The sequence below is a fragment of the Nerophis lumbriciformis genome, linkage group LG34 (assembly GCF_033978685.3).
Source record: "Nerophis lumbriciformis linkage group LG34, RoL_Nlum_v2.1, whole genome shotgun sequence".
NCBI lineage: Eukaryota > Metazoa > Chordata > Actinopteri > Syngnathiformes > Syngnathidae > Nerophis > Nerophis lumbriciformis.
In genome coordinates, this window is record NC_084581.2 from 25123703 (window position 1) to 25142506 (window position 18804).

Below are 18804 nucleotides of genomic sequence, written 5' to 3' on the forward strand. Positions count from 1 at the left end.
AAAAATATGTACAAAGCAAACTATAACCTGCTACCCAAGAATATACAACAATTCTTCTCAACAAAAGAGGAGAAATATAACCTTAGAGGAAAATCTAATTTGAAACATTTGTATGTGCGTACAACCAGAGCCGGCCCAAGGCATAAGCGTACTAAGCGCTTGCTTAGGGCCCCGCGGCCACCAGGGGGCCCCCAAAAGCAATTAACAAAAAAATCTTATTTTTAATTCTTTGCATGTACGAGTCTGACTGATGATTTCTAAATGATCAAAGATATATTATTGTACAAAAACACAATATTAGGTCAACAGAGTGCTGCTGCTGATCTAGGCTTAGTGATTCTTCCTGCCTCTCTTTAAATGTAAAGCTGCCTCTGCTGCACCTGTGACGTTTGCCGCCTGCTATGGCGTCACATTAGTGCCAAAAATCCGAGCGCATAAAAACTGTTATCGCGCGCTGATTCTCCACTTCGTGCGCGCGCGCGACACCCTTTTGCACGCGTGTGGTGCCTTTTTGCGCGCGCGCCGTCTCGGTCTGTGCGCTGGCATGTTTCGTTTTGGCACTTTGGGGGCGGGTATGCTTAGACGGCCCCTTCTTTCTGATTGGTCAGGCGAAATGCTCAGAGCCAATCAGAAGTATAGCAGGGCGGGTCATCGTCAATACGTATCAAGATTGTTATAGGCGCAAAGTTTTCACTTCTTCTTGAACATTGTTTTCTAATTTATGGAATTTCTTTTGATTCAGCCATAAAATTAATGAAATAATCTTTGAATTTTGTTTTTAAAATGTTAAAAATAGCCTTTTAATAATGTATTCTGAAACAGTTTAAAATAATCAGAGAACTGACTATCACTGACCCTACACAACTATGTTGCACAATTAAGTCATTTTTTTTTTATAGCGAAAGAGGTAATTTCAACAGGTGCAGCATCCTATGTCATATCTACATGTAATAAGATTTGTAACAAGGCAAACCGTTTGTAAATTGGTCGAAAATCGAGCAAGTTATGGTAATTTAATTGGTACATGTACTAATTAAATGACCATAACTTGCTTTGACATCAATGTAATGATTGAGGCTAGCTGTCCGAGGTAAGATGGCTACAACGTTGCTATGCTGGAGAATGATTGGTCATATGAAAAATGCTCAGAGCCAATCAGAAAGGAGGGGCTGTCTAAGCATACCTGCCCCCAAAGTGCCCCAAAAAAAATGACAGCACGAGGAGAGATGCCAGGAGTACACAGAGAGCGCACAGACCGAGACGGCGCGCGCGCAGAAAGACACCACGCGCGTGCAAAAGGGTGTCGCGCGCGCACAAAGTGGAGAATCAGCGTGCGATAACAGTTTTTATGCGCTCTAATTTTTGGCACTAATGTGACGCCATATCTTTCCTCTCAGATTCAGACAGGACTGAGCAGGTGATCAGAGGACCACTGTCTATTAAGGAGAACTTTTCATTCCCCAAACGGCATGATGGCCCAAGTTTTCATGATCATTATACCTACAGACAGCTAGTCAATGGGGAATAAGTCAAGCGTAGCTGGCTGACTTATTCAAGAAGTAAAGATGCAGTCTATTGCTTTTGCTGCAAATTATTTTCCAAAAAGTCCTTAAAACTGGCAGCCGAGGGACAGCGGGATTGGGTCAACATAGGTGCACTGCTGAAACAGCATGAAAACAGTGAAGATCATTGTAGCAACATGGTGAAATGGAAGGATTTTGCCTTGCGTCTTTCAAAGGGGAAAACTATTGATGAATTTAACTTCAGTAGACTGCGCTCTCTTTGTACAAAGTAAACATTAAATATGAACAATTAACTAAAAATGTAAACTAGTAATTAAAGACTAATATGTACAAGACTGATGAGACAAGATGACACTTTTACTGTAAATACAAAGCTTTATCACTTGGGACTGTTCAACCCCAGGCCACTCTTGTAGCTGAATGTTTTCTACATTTTAAGATTAGGAACCATATGTGGCACTCTGGACATCATTCGTTCATTCATTGGTATTATTTATGTTCTTAACTGGGCTACCCCCATATCTTTATAAATGACATGTCATTTGTAAAGACATGCCAGGCTGACAATAGGATCATGTAAACAACACTGCCAGAGTTTATAGTAGGTGTGTGAATGATCAACAATCAATATTATTGGCAGAAATAGAGGGCCCCAAAATCAAATTTTGCTTAGGGCCCCATGGAGGCTTGGGCCGGCACTGCGTACAACACTTAAAACCATAATTAGCAAATGTTATAAGCTAAGCTACAAGTTACTCTCAATTAAATGTAGCTAAGCTTCAGGGGAAGCTATCCCCGGAGAATTGCAGCAAGCTACACTACAAGCTACATGGCAAAAGTAGCTTGCTACATTAAAGCTACTTTTAACGGCATTCATATCTATGGGCCCGCATGTACAATATCAATGTTAATGTCACTGAGAGTGAACAAATGGCCCCAATAAGGGTAAATTACTATTAACTATCTGTCATTTAGCTGAGGACACCCTACAATTACCTCTAGTGGTCCCCGCACCTCACTTTATGTATTTATTCAGTTTGCCTTTTCTTTGGCCCACTCCTATAATGTTATTCATTTTCTCTACCTACAGTAAAATAAACAGAATCAATCTATATCTTGACAAACAAATATAATGACTTGTGTGTTGTTTAGGAACAGTTGGTAATGGTTAATTCCAGTAAGACTTTTCATGAACTCAACTCACCTTAATGTGTGTTCAAAAATGTGCGTTGGATGTCTTAGATGAGCAGCTTTGATCTTGGTTTACAGAGTAAACAACTAAAAACTCAGATGTTGGGCATTGTTTTCTCTAAACGCATACATTGGTTTAAATATGGCCAAAGACAGGCACTATTGTGGGTTTCCTGGACGTTGTCTTCATCACTAAAGGAAAAATCTAATCTGTGGGAGAGCAATCCCTCTAAGTTTCTTTTTTTTTTTGAGTCTTCAGCTTGAAGCGTCCCTCTGTCTCCGACTCCCTTGTCATCATGTGCATGAGTGCGTGACTGTTATGATTTTGCTTACTAGTTTTGTTGACCCGTCTTATCTTGCCTCTGATTGGCCAATCCGTATTGTTTCGGCCAAACTTTAGCCAATTACTCATCATGCAAACACCAACCAATCATCATGGATTTTCTCCGTATGTATGGATGTTCTCATTCATCCAGGTCGTTGTATTTCCTACTTATTTTTTTTGTCCTGGATTCGCAGTCCATTTTCTTTCTTTGTAGCTTGTAAAAACGTTATGATAATGATATCATGACATGATAAATGGGACCAGAAAGTATTTGATGAAGTCGTTATCAAATAAATGTTTGGTCCCATGTGCTTTAATAAAATAACTAAACTATTTGGAGTGCATCTTAACTTTCTGTATTGTGATATTTGAAACAGCAGTATATACCCACCATAAAAACGTACACCGTATGTTTACCTTTGTTTTGTGCTAATTTAGAGAAGTATTTTATCTTGGATATACAGTACAGGCCAAAAGTTTGGACACACCTTCTCATTCAATGCATTTTCTTTGTTTTCATGACTATTTACATTGTAGATTGTCACTGAAGGCATCAAAACTATGAATGAACACAAAAAGGTGAAATAACTGAAAACATGTTTTATATTCTAGTTTCTTCAAAATAGCCACCCTTTGCTCTGATTACTGCTTTGCACACTCTTGGCATTCTCTCGATGAGCTTCAAGAGGTAGTCACCTGAAATGGTTTTCACTTCACAGGTGTGCTTGAAGCTCATCGAGAGAATGCCAAGAGTGTGCAAAGCAGTAATCAGAGCAAAGGGCGGCAATTGTGAAGAAACTAGAATATAAAACATGTTTTTAGTTAAGTACATAACTCCACATGTGTTCATTCATAGTTTTGATGCCTTCAGTGACAATCTACAATGTAAATAGTCATGAAAATAAAGAAAACGCATTGAATGAGAAGGTGTGTCCAAACTTTTGGCCTGTACTGTATTATCCTACATATTCATTAATTCCATTGGCTTCCTGTATTACAAATGTCATGGTTTTTTTTTTTTTAAATACCAACAAAAAAAACTAACAACGCTGGCTTTTGCTGGTTAAACATTGTTGAGCAGAGCTGGGCAAATATTTCGACTCGGGGGCCACATTGACAGAATAAAATGTGTCTCGCAGGCCAAAGTGTATAAATTATATGTACACATTTATCTGTATAAAATCTGCTGTACAGCATGTGTGTTTGGGTCCCTTTTAATACCAAAAGTCACAATATCTGATAGAATTCTAAAAAAAAGTTATGACAGACCACCTCAAAAAAACGGAATGGAATTTTACAGTTTTTTACTGAACGGGACACCCAAAATGTACATGAAAATAAAGAAAGTGGGATTTACAATATTAACTATGAACAATAAAACACTGAATATTAACAATATATGAACATCGCTCCTCTTTTACTTCTCAGACCAGCTCCTCCATAAACATCTTTTACAATCAAGCAAAACACAACAAAAATGTAACAAACAGCAAAATATAAATGCAATATGATATATTATCACTTTTATGCAGACATTTGTCGTACAAATCTGCTTCCGCATCTGTTTCTGACACACGCGTTTCGGGCTGGCTGCTCTGAAAACAAACCCCGCCCACTCTGCTTTGTTCCTGGTCTGAGCTGCTGTGACATAGATTACCGTAATAACTCGCATAACACCTAAAAGCGCCGATTTTGACCATTGAAATACTTTGTATAGTTCAAGACTTACGGTCATTTCAAAACAGCACTGCACATCATAATGGCGGCGACAGTTTTGATGTTAAAGGTCTAAAAAAATGATGTAGAACGTCCGGTGGGCCGGATTGAAAATCCTAACGGGCCGTATTTTGCCCAGGTCTGTTGTAGAGACATGCGTCTGCAAATTTGATCGCCCCCTCTTCTCCCAGTGTGGTGAGTCAGAGTACTGCTTTGGATCGGAGGACCTTCACCTCCAGCTTCTATTTTCTCTATTTTAGAGTCCGATTATCAAGAATAATGATGTCACACTTAAATGATGACATCAAACACGCTGCATTATTTGAGCAATTTACCAGCAGTAAGCCACACCCCCTCCCTATTTCTCTTACTCACACATACAAGTAAGGAGGTGAAGCGGCAACACCCACAGCCTCATGATCGCTATGTGTGCACATTTTAACCATTATTACAGTTTATTGGAAAAATATAAATATTTATTGTATGGTTTGATTATTAATAATTTTTTTCCCCCTCCAAAAATAAAAATATTACAACTATCGTTTAATCAGCAATATCATTTTATAATTTCATCACTGCTGTATTGTCTTAAAGGGGAACTGGATTTTTTTTTAAAGGAATTTAGCTTAGTCAATATAGATTGGTGTGGTGGGTGTGCATTACAAACGCGTTTTGTGTTGTTGTAGAAGCGAGCTTATCTCTTTCCGTAGTTAGCTTTTATGGCTAATATTGTAGCATGCAGATGAGTTAGCACGCTAGAAAAAGAGATCCTTGGTGTTCGCTCTTACAACAACAATGTCGCTACTGTTTGGTTATTATACAGGTTATGGAACGTAAATTAAGTATTGTTGATGATCTTTGAATACATTTTTAAAGTAAATTCGAGGGGCAGAATAGCTCGGTTGGTAGAGCGGCCGTGTCAGCAACTTGAGGGTTGCAGGTTCAATTCCCGCTTCCGCCATCCTGGTCACTGCCGTTGTGTCCTTGGGCAAGACACTTCACCCACCTGCTCCCAGTGCCACCCACACTGGTTTAAAAGTAACTTAGATATTGGGTTTCACTATGTAAAGCGCTTTGAGTCACTAGAGAAAAGCGCTATATAAATATAATTCACTTCACTTCGCAGAATGGATTTCCCCCATTGGCTGCATTGCTAGCCACCAAAAACGAGCCGATTTCTATATGTTAGAGAGCGAAAACAAACTACTTTTCTCTTGTTGTTCTCGTAATAATTGTGACCAATAGGCACAATTTCCAAAAAAGGTCAGTTGATTAAAAAAAACAAAAACTGGTGGATGTTGTTGTTTTTTTTCATGCATATGAAAATACATTTTTGCATTATGCATTTCCTTGTATCTGGAACATTCCAGTGCACTCTCGCCGTGTCTTCCATGAGTTAAAAGGTGGGTTAAGCTTCTAAAATGCCGAGAAAAAGTGTGGCAAGTCTGCTTTTTGTTTCAAAACAGAGCATGATAACATGAATGTTCAGTAAATGATTGTTTCCAGGGTGAAAGCTGTGTAGGACATGCCAAAACTTCATTTAGATAAGGCTGTCTGCACTAATTATCTTAGTAGATCACGCAATTTTATAGTTTACAGACGTTGTTTAGCACGTGTTATTTGGATCTTAGTAAACATCTTGAACCTTATAGATAATTAAAATAATCTTATGTGTGAATCACAACTTATACACAACTATTTATTCATTAGAACTCATTTGTATGTATTACATATTGGCTATTGACATTTGGATGGATCCACCCACCCTGAGTTATTCTGCTGTATTGTTAGTTTCCTCACACATTCTCAGATCTTTTCGTTTACTTGCTCAACTTTACGACATGAGTGCCTCAGTGTTACGGTGGTACAACACCACTTCTTTCATTTTTGAGAAATATTTTCCCCAAATATCAAATATTTAAACTTTGGATGAGTTGTTATCAGAAGCAATGCAAAATGGTTTGGACGCCCATAACAACGAGAGGCTCACGTCGGTATCAGAATCAAATATAAATCAGTGTGTAAGATAAAGACATGTACTTGGCATGGCCTCTAAAGCTGGAGTGTCCAAACTTTTTGACTAGGGGCCCGCATTGGGATTAAAACAATTTTAAAGCCGAAAGCCGGCTGCATGCAAAGTAACCATATACTGTATTTTTCGGACCATAGGACGCACCGGATCAAAAGGCGCACTGCCAATGAGCGGGTCTAGTGAGGTCTTTTTTCATACAAAAGACGCACCGGATGATAAGGCGCATTAAAGGGCTCATATTATTATTGTTTTCTAAATTTAAAACACTATTTTGTGGTCTACATAACATGTAATGGTGGTTCTTTGTTTAAAATGTTGCATAGATTATGTTTTACAGATCATCATCAAGTGGCTTTCTGGCAGTCGCTTCAGGATGCACCGTTTTGTGGGAGGTCTCATTTACGTGGCTCACCTTCGATAGCGTCTTCTCGCCGTCATCTTTGTTGTAGCGGTGTAGCGTGCAAGGACGGGAGTGGAAGAAGTGTCAAAAGATGGAGCTAACTGTTTTAATGACATTCAGACTTTACTTAAATCAAGAACGGAGCAGCATCTTCTACCCTCTAATAACTAAAGTTCCGTGGGTGAATTATGTAAACTCACTACAGTTTTTAGCGCTTTGATAGCTAGTCTACTGACAGATATAAGTAAGAACTTTACACTACTTTATATTAGAAATGGCAACCGCAGAAGATGAAGGCCACAGATAGAGAAAAAGAAGAAGCTTATCGACTACGGCGTCGGCACGGACTACAATCAGGACTTATGCAGATCCCAAATACACATCAGCAGGTACCAGAAGGTAAGAAAAGTTGGTTTTGCATAAAATTGTGACACAAAACGCCAGGTAATATGTCTGCTAATAGGTGCCATTTTGCGGTCCTTATACACACACCATAATAATACTCATATGTTTAATGCGCCGACAATCCATCAAGCGGTGCGGCTTCATAGCTTACCCAAGTTGTACTACAAACATTTTGACAGATTTTTGAGCGCCGTGTGGAATGTTCTATATTCTCAATGGTACATTTAACGTTTTGGTGTTGTTTACTGCCGTCCTCTTGCAGTTTACATGTATCTCTTATGTATGACCGCCATCTACTGGTCACACTAATCATTACACCATGTATCAAATAAAATTGCTTCCAGGTCGGTAAGGACAACCATAATTATGCCGTACATTAGGCGCACCGGGTTATAAGGCACTCTGTCAATTTTTGAGAAAATGAAAGGATTTTAAGTGCGCCTTATAATCCGAAAAATACGGTATATGTGTGTGTGTGTGTGTTTAAATATTATAATAATATATTGGATGTATAATTAATAATGTAATATTAAGAGTACAGTATGTGGAAAATCATCTCCGACCTTGTTTACGTCCGTGACAACCTCTTCAAAGCTTTGTAATCAATCAGAAATATAAAGCAGCTAAAAGTCAAACATTGATAAGTGTGGAGAAAGTGTTTTGCATTTTTCCCATCATGCCTTGCAATGGATTGAAATGGGTGTAATTTCACATTTGTGGGCTGTGGGTTGGACCCCCCTACTCTAGAGCTCCTCTAATGTGGTCTTTAGGAAAAACACTAAATTATTATTATTTTTTTTCATTTATTTATTTATTTATTTATTTCAGGCAATGACATAAAAAAGTACAAAGTTGACAACACATAATAATACAAATCAATATAGTGCAAAAGGTAATGTATAGTATGTAATGCACGATTGTCCAGTTTTGCCTGAAAGAGAGTGGGAAGAAGATCATTTATTTAATCCCACCCCCAGTTCTCCATTTCGGGATTATTTACATGAGTTTCACTGTTACTTTGTTCAAGGATTATAATACAAATGTTGCATCATATTACACTGTAACAATAATTATTACACTGTAACAATAATTTGTATCAACAATGTAGGAATAATGAATATACCAACAATGGTAATAGACAACATAGCAATAATGGTAAGGAAACATTGAGCACATGTTAACACTTTGAGACAGAGTACAACAGCAGGTCAAATTAAAGACCCTCATCTCTATATTTGAACCAGACCCCATGTTTGTATAATAGTTTAAATCGATTAATAGTTTGGCATTGCTTGTGTTGTAAGTCCAGTTTGTTCCATAGTTTTACTCCGTTTGAGCTCTTGGCAATGAGAAATATCCAAAGCCTCTCAAGTTATGAGCCTGCACTCGTCTTATAAAAAAACGTTGTAGATTAGGCGGCACTAATTTGTTAAATGCTTTATATAAGATTATTAATGTATTATATTTAACAAGGTCATCAAATTTGAGCAACTTTGATTGCATAAACAGATTATGAGTATGTTCTAAATAACCAACGTTGTGAATGATCCGCACTGCTCTTTTCTGTAATATGATCAGAGGATGAATTGTGTTGTGGTAAGTATTCCCCCATACTTCAACACAGTATGTAAGGTATGGCAGTACCAAGGTGCAGTATAGAGTACGGAGTGCATTTTCATTGAGGTATAGTTTTGCTTTGTTTATAATTGAAAGGCTTTTGGAGATTTTTGTTTTAATGTGTCTGACATGAGGTTTCCATGATAGTTTACTATCAATTATTACTCCCAAAAATGTATTCTCATTTACGATTTCAATTTGGATACTATCAATACTTATTTTCTGTTCAGACGTTATGAGGCGATTTCCAAACATCACTATCTTAGTTTTATTTATATTCAAATATAATTTATTTGTGTCCATCCATTTTTTTTTTACAATGTTTAGTTCTGTGTTTACTGTATTTATGACTACTATAGAATATATTTGTGTCGTCTGCAAATAGTATACATTTCAGTACTTTGGATGTATTAAACATATCATTAATATATACATTAAACAGTTTTGGCCCCAACACGGACCCTTGGGGGACACCACAAGCAATGCCAAGAGTATCAGATAAAAATTGACCCATTTTTACAAACTGTACCCTCCCTGTTAAATAACTTTTTAACCAGTTACCAGCCAGCCCCCTAATTCCATATCTTCCCATTTTATCTAGTAGAATTGAATGATTAATGGTATCAAAGGCTTTCTTTAGATCAATAAAAATACCAACTGCATATCTTTTATGCTCCAGTGCATTAGTCATTTCTTCAATGGCTTCAGTTATCGCCACTGAGGTTGTTCGTTTGGACCTAAAGCCATACTGACCGTCATTGATTATATGATGCTTCTCAAGAAAAGATTTAAGTCGAAAGTTAAATAATTTCTCGAAGATTTTTGAGAAGAGCGGAGTTACCTTAGCGATTTTCATTTGACTTGGAAAGCAGCCAGTCTGGAATGATAGGTTACATATATAAGTTAAAGGTTTTACAATATTCAGTATAACTTTTTGAACCAATATCATGTTGATATCATGGCAGTCAGTGGAGCACTTACTTTTACACTTCCGCACAATGTTTGTCACTTCCTGCTCATTTGTAGCTGAGAGGAAGAATGACGAAGAATTCTGTTCAACAGTTGATTTTGTAACTCCATTGTCTGGGATATCAACAGCCAATTTAGAACCAACATTTACAAAAAAACTATTGAACTTATTCAATACATTATTCATATTATAAACTTCACCGTTTTCATCAATAAAGTAATCAGGATATGTCAACTTTGAATATCCTTGTTTTATTAGACTATTCAAAACACCCCAAGTTCCTGCGTGGCGCAGTGGAAGAGTGGCCATGCGCAACCCGAGGGTCCCTGGTTCAATCCCCACCTAGTACCAACCTCGTCATGTCCGTTGTGTCCTGAGCAAGACACTTCACCCTTGCTCCTGATGGGTGCTGGTTAGCGCCTTGCATGGCAGCTCCCTCCATCAGTGTGTGAATGTGTGTGTGAATGGGTAAATGTGGAAGTAGTGTCAAAGCGCTTTGAGTACCTTGAAGGTAGAAAAGCGCTATACAAGTACAACCCATTTATTCCTTTTATATTGTTTTTGTTTTCATATAGTTTTTTTTTTGATAATATAACCGTTTGCTTGTTCTTATAATATCAGTTAATTTATTTTTGTACTTCTTGTATCGTTGTTCGACTTTTTTTGTTTTTATTTTGATGAAAACTTTGTAGAGATTGTTTTTCTTTTTACAGGCATTAATTATCCCTTTTGTGATCCAAGGGCTATTTTTATTTTTTCCTTTTATAAAATATTCTTTCACGAGGCAATGTTTATTATGCAGAGAAGTAAAGTTGTCTAAAAAATTACAATAAGCACTGTCCACATTTGGGTCTCTGTATACTGAAGTCCAATCCTGAACTGCTAAACATTGTTTAGGGCACAGATTGTTTCCTCAGTTGTTATTCGTTTAGAGATTTTTGCCATAGTGTCTTTGGTTTTCTTGAGATGACAGTCATATAAAGTAAAAACAGGCAAATGGTCAGTGGTATCACATATAAATAGGCCACTGGTGACTTGATTCCCCATAATGTTAGTAAAAATGTTGTCGATGATTGTGGCACTATGTGTTGTTATTCTGCTTGGTTGGATATAGAGACAAGCTGTACATTGTGTCAACAAAGTCATCAACATATTTTTGCGTGGTTGAGTTTAACAAATCAATGTTAAAATCACCACAGATAAATATGGTTTTATGGTTAACAGAGGAAAATAGTTTACCCATCCACTCATTGAAAGTTTCTATGCTTGAACCAGGTGCCCGATATACACTGCTCATGAAGATATTTGTCATTTTGTCATTTAGGATTTCCACTGTTAAACATTCAAATAATACATCGACTGCTATGGTCAATGCGACCCCTCCTCCTATTTTATTTATTCTGTTTATGTATCTTAATTCATAAAAGCAATACCTTTATTATTGTTGAACCAGGTTTCAGTAATTGCAATAATGATAAATGGATGACTAAATTCTTTCAAGTAATCCTTGATAGCCTCAAAGTTAGTGTACATGCTTCGACTATTACAATTTATTAACCCAGCTAAAAGACCCTGTGTGTACTGAACGTTTGGCCAATATGTGAGTAGCGCATATCTACCCCGAGCAGGGACATTTCATATTATTTTGTTCACTTGTCAGATAAATACACATTGTTTGCGTCAAAGGGGTGTAACTTGAATGATGCAAAGTCTGTGTGTGGGAATGTCTTTTTCAGGAGGAGGTACGTTCATACATTGTAGTGTGGAATGAATCATAGCGATGCATTCTGTGACACTTCTCTACAAGGAAATGGGATTTTTTTTTTACAGTAATCACGAGTTTGACCAACTGAAACAAGAAGCTGTGGGCGTCAATATTTAGTGACTCAATCGGACAAAACCATTGGACTACGGTATTTAAGTCGACAAACTAATCAAAGTTTTACTGTGTTTTGGACAAAGATTTTCTAAAAACTTCCAGTCTGTCAGGCAAGTACTTTTTTAATGTTTGTTTGTATCCAGTGTGTGTGTGTGTGTGTATGTGTGTGTGTGTGTGTGTGTGTGTGTGTGTGTGTGTGTGTGTGTGTGTGTATATATATATATATATATATATATATATATATATAAAATATATATATATATTTTGTCAAATATAGGCCTAGGGATCTGAACACTATGGCACAATTTTTAAATATATATATATATATATATATATATATATATATATATATATATATATATATATATATATATATATATAAATTGTGCCATAGTGTTCAGATCCCTAGGCCTATATTTGACAAAATATAGTATACTGTATTATGGAAAACATACATGTACATCTTTCATTCCTATGGTTTCTTCTAAACGCATGTTTTTCTATATGGTATACATACATACACTCTGTGTGTGTGTGCGTGTGTGTGTGTGTGAGTGTGTGTGTGTGTGTGTATGTTTATGTTTGTGTGTGTGTGTGTGTATATATGTATATATACATATATACCAGAGGTGTGGACTCGAGTCACATGACTTGGACTCGAGTCAGACTCGAGTCATGAATTTGATGACTTTAGACTGGACTTGACAAAATGTAAAAAGACTTGCAACTCGACTTAGACTTTAACATCAATGACTTGTGACTTCACTTGGACTTGAGCCTTTTGAATTGACATGACTTGACATGACTTGCTACTTTCCCCAAAACCCAAAGATGAAAAAGTTATTCGGGAGCACTCCGTATTTTTCATTGTGTACTTGTCTATCAGCGTTGCGTGTGTCAGCTGGTGTGCTCTCAGTACAACAGCCAATCAAATTACATCTACTTTGTTTTCATCACACAGCATTCATCCAATCAAATTGCAGGACAACCAACGAAGAAGACATGTCCAAACCACACGCCAGTGAACAAAAAATGATACCTAAAATAATTTCGTTTGGGTATAAAAATTACGAGGTGGTCAACAAAAAACGGTTTGCAATATGCAACACATGCGGTTCGAAAATTACTGATGGAGAGGCAACAACTTCCAACTTCGTTCGGCATTTGAAGTTGCACAAAGAACGGTAAGTTTTGAATGTAAGATAACGTTTATTGGCTAAGTAACGTGACTTTTATTTGCTGTGTAGTTAAATCAGTGAGGCTGTAAACTCACTGCTAACGTTATAACGTTATTGCAAACACGGGAATCTGTTGCAGTTCACTACCTTATTCATACTTTTTGTTCAGTGATTTTTTTTAAGCAGGGTTACGTTAGTCAATATATCACACGTAACGTTAGACGGCGGTCAGCAGCACCGCGTATTTTAGCCACCTAAAAAAAGACAAAAATAGTAAAATAAAGGTCAGTTAAAATGTATACTATATTATGAATATGTGTACCGTTTTAGCTAGCTTTCTGACATACTGTTGGTTGTTTACCTCAGTGGTCCCCAACCACCGGGCCGCGGCCCGCTACTGGTCCGTGGATCGATTGGTATCGGGCCGCACAAGAAATATATATATATATATATTTTTTTCTTTTTTTAATTAAATCAACATAAAAAACACAAGATACACTTACAAGTAGTGCACCAACCCAAAAAAACTCTCCCCCCCCTTTTGTTCTGGGCATTGAACATGAAGACTCTTCCTTCACTGTTACGAGTGGCCATGAGAGTCTTGGCAGTGCCTGCCTCCAGTGCTCCAGTGGAGCGAGTTTTCAGCCATGGTGGCATCATACTACGCCCCCATCGTGCACAAATGACTGACAGACTCTTGGCTAATTTGGTCTTTTGCAAATGCAATGCAGCATAGGGCCCTGACTTATAAAAAGTACAACTTTTTTGTTATGTTCACGTATATGTCATGTTTTTTCAATGTTAACACTTTTGTACAAATAAGTACATTTGCACTTTATTTTTCAATGTGTTTGTTCTGTATAGGAATGAGTTAATGTTTAAAATGACTGGTTAATAGTGCTATTATAAAGTGCAATGTCAGCACAATTTTCTTTCCTGCAATTTAAAATGCACTTGTTTTAATAAATAAATACAGCGTTTGAAAAGCATACACAATCTGTGTTAATATATTAGTCTGTGGTTAAAAGGACTTGAAAGGACTCGAAACTCAAAATGCAGGACTTAGGACTTGACTTGAGACTTTCCAGTCTTGACTTTGGACTTGACTCGGGGCTTGCCTGTCTTGACTCGGGACTTGACTCGGACTTGAGGGCAAAGACTTGAGGCTTACTTGTGACTTGCAAAACAATGACTTGGTCCCACCTCTGATATATACATATTAATGTATATATATATGAACATAAGTATATATATGTATATACATACATACATACATATATATACTGTACATACATACATATATATATATATACATACATACATATATACATACATACATACGTTTGTACATAATATATATATATATATATATATATACTGTATATATATATATATTTGATTTGCTCAAAACTTAGTGAAAATAAGTATAGTAAAAATCAAGTGAACATTTTTAAAGTCTTTGCAGTTTGCAATAATCTTGCAAACAAGGTACATTTACTTATCGATATTGTAGTAAACACAATCAAAAATCCTAACATAGTGCATCATTTACTGTTCTTTAGTATATAAATACATATATATATATATATATATATATATATATATATATATATATATATATATATATATATATATATATATATATATATATATATATATATAAATAAATATATAAATATATATACATACATATATACATACATATATAAATATATATATATACATATATGTATATTCACTTACTATTATGTTGGATCCACTATAGACTGGACTCTCACTATTATGTTGGATCCACTATGGACTGGACTCACAATATTATGCTAGATCCATTTGACATCCATTGCACCGGTCGTATATTATGTTTTCCATAATATAGTATACTAGTATACTAGTATACCAAGGTTTCTCATTGTTACCCTACTGGGTTGAGTTTTTTCTTGCTCTGATGTGGGATCTGAGCCGAGGATGTCGTTGTGGCTTGTGCAGCCCTTTGAGACACTCGTGATTTTGGGCTATATAAGTAAACATTGATTGATTGATTGATTGATTGACAAATCTGTCTAAATCTGTATTAGTGAGCATGTCTTCTTTGCCAATATAATCCATCCCACCTCACAGGTGTGGCATATCAAGACACTGATTAACCAGCATGATTATTGCACAGGTATGCCTTAGGCTGCCCACAATAAAAGGCCACTCTGAAATGTGCATCCTACAGATATAAAAATTTTGCGTTTTGCCTTGGGAAAAAAAATAGTGGACTGTAATGTTAAGTTCACAGAGTAAAGCTTCTTAGCCTTTGTGTATGTATTGAATGATGCCATGTTAGATAATATTTCAACTACAATAATAATGATTTGATCTACACCTAATATTGAATGATGCCTCTACAGTAATTATGTTTTCCTTTACTCTAACATCAGTTTGTGTTGTTTTTTTAGCTCAGGCCTCAATCCTTTGCCATGAGTGACTGGTCTTACCTAGCCAAACTGCTTAACAAGGTGCAGACTCATTCCACTGTGGTGGGGAAGATCTGGATGAGCGTCCTTTTCCTGTTCAGGATCTTCGTACTCGGGGCAGCCGCAGACAAAGTTTGGGGGGACGAAGTGTCCGAGTTCTACTGTGACTCCAAGGAACCGGGATGTAAAAACACCTGCTATAACTCAAAGTTCCCTATGTCCTACGTGCATTACTGGGTTCTGCAGATCACCTTCGTGTCAACGCCCACCTTGGTGTACCTTGGCCATGCCGTCCTCATCATACACAAGGAGAAGAAAATGATAGCACTGGAACATATGAAACCAAATGGACATGTGGTGAACAAACCTAAATACACAGATGACAGAGGGAAGGTGAAAATTAAAGGCATCTTGTTTTACACGTACATGACCCAGCTAGTATTCAAGATATTCCTGGAGGTGGCCTTCACAATTGGTCAGTTATACGTCTTTGGCCCTCTTATTCTCGTCTCAAGTTTCCATTGCAAAAAATGGCCACCTTGTGCTCCGGACGTCGGCTCTAGGTGTTTCATTTCTCGTCCCACGGAGAAGACCATCTTCATTTTTTTCATGCTTGTAGTTTCAGGTATCTCTGTACTCCTCAATATTGTTGAGATGGTGTACCTGCTGTGCAACAGAAGGCGAAGCAGAAAGAAACAGCTCGCAGCTTCGCCCCAAGTGTTCGGCGCAATGCCGCCCACAACCGAGCCTGCATGGAATGTCATGAGCAGCCGGTATGGAGGCTACCCCCTGTTGCCTGTACATGCCAAGGTTAACACATGCATCGGCAGTGATGGTGATCATATTCACTCGGAGTAAGAAGGACAATGATGTGTATTTCTGGTCTTGTCATGCCGGTCCGGACAGAAGGGTGACACGACAGTGTGGCTGGATCAAAAGAGACGTCGGAGACGCTTTACTGAACCAAAAGTTGCTTTATTACAAGCGAGCATCATTATACGGGACTGCAGTACCTGGAGGAGGTCAAGTAAAAAAATGTTGTATGTATATATATATATATATATATATATGTATATGTAGTGACCCTATTTGGCCGTGTGGGATGTGGGATAAGAGAACGAGTAATTGTAAATAAACAAGACTGTTAAATAACAATTGTAACAACCTGCTGATGGTATTTTTTATGTTCATGTGTTATTGATTTTCAGAGCTCTCGTGTTCGCGAATATACCCACTGTGCCTGAAAGATGGATGACGAAGGAGGAGGAAGCGTGTGTGAGAGAGAAAAAACTATGTGTTCGAATCGGACCCTTCAAAAGTTGACCAGTAACAGCTTTGGGGGTCCGTGTTGCCACCGATGCAAAGTACGCACGGTGAAGGGACAAGACGGCGTCGCTTACGCGAGTTAGGTGACGCGAGAGTATAACCAGGCTTAACTACGGTGGCCTGAAAGTGCAAAACAAACATTTTATGAAACAAATAACAATGTCAGAAAACACAAAAACAAAACACTAAAAACAATTTCACATTTAGAAAACATAAAAAACAACATATTGCAATTTCTGAAAACGCAAAAACAAAAGCCGAAACAATTTACAATTTCATAAACCAAAAAAGTTAAAAACGAAAAAATATTCACATTTAGAAAACATAAAAAACAACAAATTGCAATTTCTGAAAACACAAAAACAAAAGCCGAAACAATTTACAATTTCATAAACCGGAAAAGGGAATGTCTCAAAATCTCAGATTGACAGCTAAATCAGCTCATCATTTTGTCATTGTGAGGGAAAATAGACTCAGCGGACATGATTGGTTGACTTAGACAAACTTTAATGATCCACAAGAGAAATTGTTCCACACAGTAGTTCAGTTACAAAGGATGGAAAGGGTGCCAAAAATAAAGTCAAACGAAAGAAGTCAAAGGAGCTACTGTGATGTGCTTTCAGGCGCATCGAAGAAAAAAAAGAAAAAAAAGCTTAGCTGTCAATCTGTGATTTGGGACATTCCTTGTCAGGTTGATTCAATTGAAAATTACTTTGTCTTTTGTTTTTATGTTTTCTGTCATTTCATGAAATGTTAAAGTGTGTTGCACTCTAGGCCACCGTACTTAAAACACACACACACACACACACACACACACACACACACACACACACACACACACACACACACACAGGTTATCATCTGGAATGGGGACCAAGTTTTTGATCATCACTTGTGGGGGCCACCCTTTCTACAGGTTGTGGAGGCATAAAAAAAATGAGGTCAAATGGCCACTGCCCAGTTAGCTCATACACGTCTTTAAATCTCTGGATTGATGAAGTCATGTGCTGATCATTCTTACTGGGGACCCTGGGGAAAAAGAGTTCATATGGTTCATGGGGACCAAATTTAAATAATTTTGCATAATTCACACACATTTGTACGTGACTACTGAGGACCATTAAAAAAAAAAAAAAAGTTCAAATTAAATATGACATGATCCTCAGAATACAGCACTACAGCTGTCCTCTTATGAAGTGAAGTGAAGTGAATTACATTTATATAGCGCTTTTTCTCTAGTGACTCAAAGCGCTTTTACATAGTGAAACCCAATATCTAAGTTACATTTAAACCAGTGTGGGTGGCACTGGGAGCAGGTGGGTAAAGGGTCTTGCCCAAGGACACAACGGCAGTGACTAGGATTGGCAGAAGTGGGAATCGAACCTGCAACCCTCAAGTTGCTGGCACGGCCGCTCTACCAATCGAGCTATGCTGAGATATATATATATATATATATATATATATATATATATATATATATATATATATATACTGTGTGTGTGTATATATATATATATATATATATATATATATATATACACATGTATATATGTGTGTATATATATATATATATATATATCAGTGACGTGCGGTGAGGTTGATGGCTGGTGAGGCACTGACTTCATCACAGTCAGATTTACAAACATATGAACCCTAAAGAGTATCTTATTCACCATTTGATTGGCAGCAGTTAACGGGTTATGTTTAAAAGCTCATACCAGCATTCTTCCCTGCTTGGCACTCAGCATCAAGGGTTGGAATTGGGGGTTAAATCACCAACAAT

The 18804-nt window shown here is 37.2% G+C and overlaps 1 protein-coding gene across 2 annotated transcripts in view; it reads left to right on the forward strand.

The window, feature by feature from the left end:
- LOC133575421 (gap junction Cx32.2 protein-like) overlaps nucleotides 1–16832 on the forward strand; it is a 49625-nt gene extending 32793 nt beyond the window's left edge. Inside the window, exons 1-2 of one of the 2 annotated variants that reach the window (XM_061928146.2) lie at nucleotides 12069–12168; nucleotides 15678–16832. In XM_061928146.2, the coding sequence (XP_061784130.2) occupies nucleotides 15699–16553 (855 nt within the window). In that variant the 5' untranslated portion in view covers nucleotides 12069–12168; nucleotides 15678–15698 and the 3' untranslated portion in view covers nucleotides 16554–16832. Of the gene's footprint in view, nucleotides 1–12068; nucleotides 12169–15677 lie in introns of those variants that run through there. The other variant, XM_061928147.2, reaches the window with a different exon arrangement.
- The last annotated feature ends 1972 nt before the right edge of the window (nucleotides 16833–18804 follow it).